This window comes from Austrofundulus limnaeus, unplaced genomic scaffold (assembly GCF_001266775.1).
Source record: "Austrofundulus limnaeus strain Quisiro unplaced genomic scaffold, Austrofundulus_limnaeus-1.0 Scaffold28, whole genome shotgun sequence".
NCBI lineage: Eukaryota > Metazoa > Chordata > Actinopteri > Cyprinodontiformes > Rivulidae > Austrofundulus > Austrofundulus limnaeus.
In genome coordinates this window covers 2,926,800-2,933,072 of record NW_013952430.1, presented here as the reverse complement: position 1 = coordinate 2,933,072, position 6,273 = coordinate 2,926,800, and the positions used below count along the sequence as shown (strand labels likewise).

At 37.0% G+C, this 6,273-nt stretch overlaps 1 protein-coding gene across 4 annotated transcripts in view; it reads left to right on the top strand.

Moving 5' to 3' along the window:
* Nucleotides 1-6,273, top strand: part of kcnh1a (potassium voltage-gated channel, subfamily H (eag-related), member 1a) — a 73,215-nt gene that overhangs the window by 23,871 nt on the left and 43,071 nt on the right. For all 4 annotated transcript variants that reach the window (XM_014005168.1, XM_014005167.1, XM_014005166.1 and 1 more), the window contains 2 exons: nucleotides 459-577; nucleotides 688-1,080. In XM_014005168.1, the coding sequence (XP_013860622.1) occupies nucleotides 459-577; nucleotides 688-1,080 (512 nt within the window). The remainder of the gene's footprint in view (nucleotides 1-458; nucleotides 578-687; nucleotides 1,081-6,273) is intronic.

The window sequence follows — 6,273 nt, the reverse complement described above, 5'->3', positions numbered from 1 at the left end:
GGGTAAAGCTGATCGATGGATGGTAAACTGTCCTGTAAATTTGAGGCAGCTACTTGCAAAGCTTAACCACCATTTCTTTGATTCAGTTTCAAAATGTAAAAAAAACAAAACAAGAAAAAAACTGTCTTCTTAAAATAAATATTTAAAAAATGCTGTGGACAGATAAAATCATCTAATGAGATGGTGTTAGATTGTGACAATCTGTAAAAGTAAGCACTAAAGTTAGAACTGACTATTATTTTGAAGTGGGCAGAATGGTTTTTTTTTTCCCCACAGACTTAAAAAATGCTTTTCTAACTGGTTTGTCGCTACTTTATGGCCAACAATCAGTTTTCATAACAAACCCTCAAAGACCCTACACCAAAAATGTCTTTTTCAGACAATTTCCACGAAACTTTAATGTTTAAGACCACAGGAAACATGGTAAAGATGCAAACTGTTTGTTTGTGTAACTCCAGGCTGGGGGAAGTTTGCCCGACTGACCCGGGCTTTAACAAGCAGCCGGGGGGTTTTACAGCAGCTGCAGCCCACGGTTCATAAAGGGGAGAACGTCCACAAGCACTCCCGTCTGGCTGAGGTATGGTTCTTATTTCTTTCATTCTCAGTTTACTTCATAACAAAGTGAGAACAAGCTGTAGAGAAACGCATCGTTCTTATTGTTTCCTGTTGTGGACGTTGTTCTTGCAGGTCCTGCAGCTCGGCTCCGACATCCTACCTCAGTACAAGCAGGAGACCCCCAAAACCCCTCCTCACATCATCCTGCACTACTGCCTGTTCAAGACCACGTGGGACTGGGTCATCCTCATCCTCACCTTCTACACGGCCATCATGGTGCCGTACAACGTCTCCTTCAAGACAAAGCAGAACAACGTGACGTGGCTGGTGGTGGACAGCATTGTGGACGTCATTTTCTTGGTGGATATTGTTTTAAACTTTCACACCACCTTCGTTGGACCAGCGGGGGAGGTTATCTCCGACCCCAAACTGATCCGAATGAACTACCTGAAGACCTGGTTTGTCATCGACCTGCTGTCCTGCTTGCCGTATGATGTCATCAACGCCTTTGAGAACGTCGATGAGGTGAGTTGAATTTGCTTCTCCAACATGAAAGCTTGATCAAAAAGCTAATATTTGCATTATTATAACCCAGTGTATTTTATACCTCTTTTAAACGTTTTAGCCCCTTTTAGACTTATGAGTCTTTTTATTAATAAAGGTGTTAGTGTTACATTTTTTAGAGTACTATAAAAATGTTTTAAAATTGTGTTTTAGGTCATTTTAGAGCTCAAAGCAAGATTAACACCTTGGTTAAGTTAGAGTTTTCTAGTCACCAGAGCTCTGTATTATGAAGCAGGATTAGTGGCTTTATGAGGAAACTTCAGGTTCTGTTCAGGATTTTCAGTGTCATAAAGCTGCTTTACTTCTTGTCTAGTTCTCACACTGGAGCAGGTTAAGTTTCTGGATAAGAACTACGCACCACCTCTCCACCAATCAGTCTCCTTAAAAAAAGCCACCATTGTGTAATAGAGGGAAGTTTTTTTTATCTCTTTTTTTCACTTCTGTTTGACTTTGAGGAACAACTTTAAGAGAGAGACATCTGAAACAGAACAGGGTCACTCTTATGTGTCTTCCTACTTAAGGTTTTTAGATAAGGAGCACTTTAACAAAATTCCTGCTGTTTTGCAATAGTTCATGAGAGTGTCTTTTTCAATAAACTGCTTTTCTGTGTTGGAACTAACTGATTAAAATCATGAGTTAACAAACACTTTTAATGTAACATTTTAAACTGAAACAAAACCTCACTCCCTAGACTCATTTGGTTTTATCTTCCTTCTAAATTTAGCGTAGAAAAATGTAAAAGTACGTAACTCAAAAACAGAATAAGGTTTTAACTTTTATGCATCAAAAAATTTATTTTTTTTAAGTAAAAGAAATGGTTAAGAACCACGAGGGCTATTGGTAAACCTATTCATTGTATATAATTGCAGGCATATTTCTCCTTTTTTACTGGTTTCCTTCCAGCATTTTGACTGTGACTGAATTTCTAATTCACCTTGTAACACCGCATTGTGTAGTAAAGTAATAAATTGGGCTTCAAAATATAATAAACCCGCACTAAAACTGCATTATGTAATAATGATATAACAATGATGCATTATGTAGTATTGATTAAGATGAACAAAAACATTTGTTTGTGATAGTTTGTTTCATTATTACATTATAATTTCTAAAAAGAGCAACCATCGCATTTTGTAACAATCGTCACATTTTGTAATGTATCACAAAATGTGTTGAAGACTTTTTTTTACATTTTGCGTCAGTTGTTACATAATGCGGTTTTAGTGCAGGGTTATTACATTTTGAAGTCCAATTTTATTTAATTATTACATAAAGCAGAGTTATTACATAATGCAATGTTACAAACCTCCATTTGTTTTACATGAACTTTAACAGGTCCAGACTCAGAAATCTCAGGTTGATTTACTGAGCTGATAACCAGCGGCTGAGCACCACTCTCACAGTTACTTAATGCCATAAAGTTATGTAAGACCATAGCTTATAATTTAATGTAAAAATGTCTTCTACGAATCTATGGTTGAGGCATATCTATTAAAGTCATTGAAGGTAAATTAGAGTGTGGGACCCAGGTGGCTACATTTGAGCCTGGCTCGGTAACCTTAGTACCACACGTTGAATTAATAACCTGCTCAGACATTGTTCAATAAATACAGTGTTTTTATTTAATTGAACGAATAAAGAAGTTTGGACTTTTAGGACCAAAGATGGAGTACTGTTGTAAAAAGTTTCTTTTTATAAATACTTAGACACTTTTTTTATTGTGCATGAAAAAGTGAACGATGGTTGTAGACAGTTTAAAAGAAAAAACTGAAAGTCGTGTAGCTTGTCTCAAAAAAAAAAATCTGCTGCAACAAAGATGTCAGTGCAGAACATTACAATGGAGGTGGTGACATCTGGTTTTGTGACTTCTAATAAACAGGAGTAATGCAAAACAAATAAATCAGATCCTTGATTATTTATGATTATACATTTATCTATTAGAGAAAAGGACTGGTTGAAATAGTGCAATCTAAAAAAAACTGTTTAAATTACGTCACGACCCGCAGGTGACTTTTGTCCGGCCTGCCAGAAACCCACTCCACCCCACTTCATTTAAAAAAATTTATTTTTTTTTATTAATGGTAAACTTTGAATCTATGAGGTGAAGGATAATAATATTTGTCCTGCCCCTGAGCTGTTGGTTTTGAGTCTCTGTGGCCCACTGAGCAATTTAATTAAACAGTCCTGCATTAATGTCTCAAAATAAGCTGCTTTAAAGCCAGCGTTGACTATAAACTACATCTCCCAGAATGCATGTTGATTATTCATGGGGATTCCATTGGAAAGTGAGAGTTCAGAATTCAAGACTAAACACAACTTAACAGTGAGTACAACTCTCTTACTTTGACTTTTAATAGTATTTCTGTATTATTTATTTCACACTTAGTCAGATATACACGTCTTACATTTCAGTGTTTATAAGAGGATGTGCTAAAAAGTAGGGATGCACGATAACTTATTGTAAGAACCGATACTGATAACCGATAACTTTCTCCTTCTAATGGCCGATAACCGATAATAACCGATAACATGCCAGGATATAGGCTAATCCAAAATGGGTAAGATCATAACATAAATAAACAAGACAAAGAAAATGACACTAAATTATATTATTTGAAATAAGGTATTAGCGAACAAACCTTTCTTAAAGTTTATCAAACAAAACAATTTCTCAAATGGCCATTTTTTAAAAATAAGGCACATTAATTATAAAAAGACCTTTAACACTGATCTCAGATTTAAACAAAAGAGAAAAANATATCAAACAAAACAATTTCTCAAATGGCCATATTTTTAAATAAGGCACATTAATCATAAAAAAAGACCTTTAACACTGATCTCAGATTTAAACAAAAGAGAAAAAGTCATTCCACAAGTTCAAAACAGATAATGCACTAACACAAGTTAGATTCAAAGTACATTTGTTTTTATTATAATTAATGTATGATTTAAAACATTTTTCTACCTGAAACAGTGCTTCTGAGAGTGTGAATACATTACGACCGCATCATGCTTACAGGCAGACATACAGAGGTAGTGGCTGTTCAGTAAACCGTGGCTAACAGGTGATAAAAGCTTCGGTCTTTAGCGAGGGTGAACGGCTGCTCGTCAAGCTCCATCATTTCCATCATTAAAGTGCTTGAGATCTGCGTCCTCTCTGACAATTTGTTCAGATTTGTCAAAAGCCTCAGCAATGATTTAAGTCCCGATGACTTCTTGAACGCTAGCTTGTTGTTGTTAGCATTTTAGCAGATCGGACTTTGTGTTGCGTTCAGGAGGTAACAGATTTTACATGTTCTCAAATTGGGAGTAGATGTTCCGATGTTTATAATTATAATGTTTGTGTGTAACATGCAGGGTTAATTGGTAAAATAACATTAATAATTCTCAAAATGACTGGTTGTTTTTCAGCATGGAGTATTCTAATTATTTTTCTAGTGAGAAAGTTATTTATTCTGACGCCACTTGAATGTTGCTCGGGTCGTGCCGGATGTGAAGCGGCTTGACCAGAAAGGATAAAAATAAAGGAGCGCACTCTCCGCCATGCTGGCAAACATGTACATATTTTATCGGTTCTGTTTGTTATGAAATCAGACCGATAAGTATGACATCATAATTTTCTGAAATCGGGCCGATAACTATCGTGCACCCCTACTAAAAAGCTGTTTCTATGCAGGAAATACCATGTAGAGCTTTTGTTAGTTAGCGGTAGTCAGCTGTAGCAACGAGACGAAGAATGTGAATATTTCTTAGTCGAAGTCAAACATGAAATGTTGAAGTTAATTACAACTGGCCCTTTCAGGGCCATCATAATGCTCGTGTGTCCCTCAGTGCAAATGAATTTGACACCCCTGGTCTAAATGGTCTTCATTAATAGAGTAAGAGTGGAAAACTGGGTTTTCCCCACCACATTTACACCAAATTAAAAACCAAACGGTGATTGACACATTGCTATTTTTATGCTGTTTTAAGCTACATTTAACAACCACTGTACATCAGAAAGTGTTTTTTTTTCCCTTCCCCATCCGAGAAAACAAGTCAGACCGAACAGCCTGATAATACGCTCATTTGTGAATCTCTAAATGTTTCGCCACAGTGATGAGTGTTTGCTGGAGAGCCATCACAGGATCTAGAGATAATTGGCACATTTTAATTGGCAAAGTAGCGTTGCTTTGTTAAACTGGGACACACTCCTATGCGCCGTGACACTGATGCCCAAAAAACCATTAACGCCTTCTGACAGCTGACAATGACTGAATCATGGGAAATCGTGATTTAAACGAAGGCAATGGTTTAAGGGGAACAATTGTAGGTGGATAGCTTATTTATTTTATGATTTACTTCATGTAATGAACAAAACAAGACTTATTTTTGTTTGTGAGCCGGCAGAAATAGAATAGAGTTCACATGTGGCTGAAGATAAATCACTTAAATGTTAGAAAATTGTTAGTTAACGTTGCCTACTTTATACGTCTAAATGTGTTCCTGCACTGGTCCAGAGGGAGATTCCTGTTCCTTCTCCAACAGACAGACGCTCAATGAATTGCACTCCGAGGTGTTGCATTCGGCTGTCCTTATTGTGCATCATTGTGTGCGTTTGTGTCTCAGAGAGCGCTTCAGCGTGTCCCGGTCATGGTGTCTGTGTGTTATTGTGTCACCGTGGGGATGATGTGAAATGCTGGGATAGCATTGAAGCGTGCAGTGTGTCAGAGCCAGCGCCACACTGGGGACTATTAGGTGGCTCAGACAGAATGAGGTAATGTGAAAATCAGTACGAAAGCTTAAAGAAAAGAAAGAAGATGCTCGAGTGTGGGCAGAGAGCACCGAACAGTTTCTGCAACTCCAGCATTTTTTTTGTTTCTCTGGAGTGATTCAGAGCTGCTGCCTCTTAAATGCTGACAAGATCAAGCGCAAAGTCTCAGAGGTCAGCACAGGAGAGAAAAAAAAACTTTTGTGGTTTCAAAAGATGCTGTTGCTGTTATTTGATCCTCTGTGTCTCACCAAGGAAAGAAAACTGTAGCTTGTAAATCTGGTGGTTGAAAACTTGAAAAGTGGGAAAAAAAATTCTCAATCTAGTCAAATATCGCCAAGAATTTACATATATTTGACAAAAAAAACAATCTGATATTCAAGATTTTCATCTCTAATATGTGA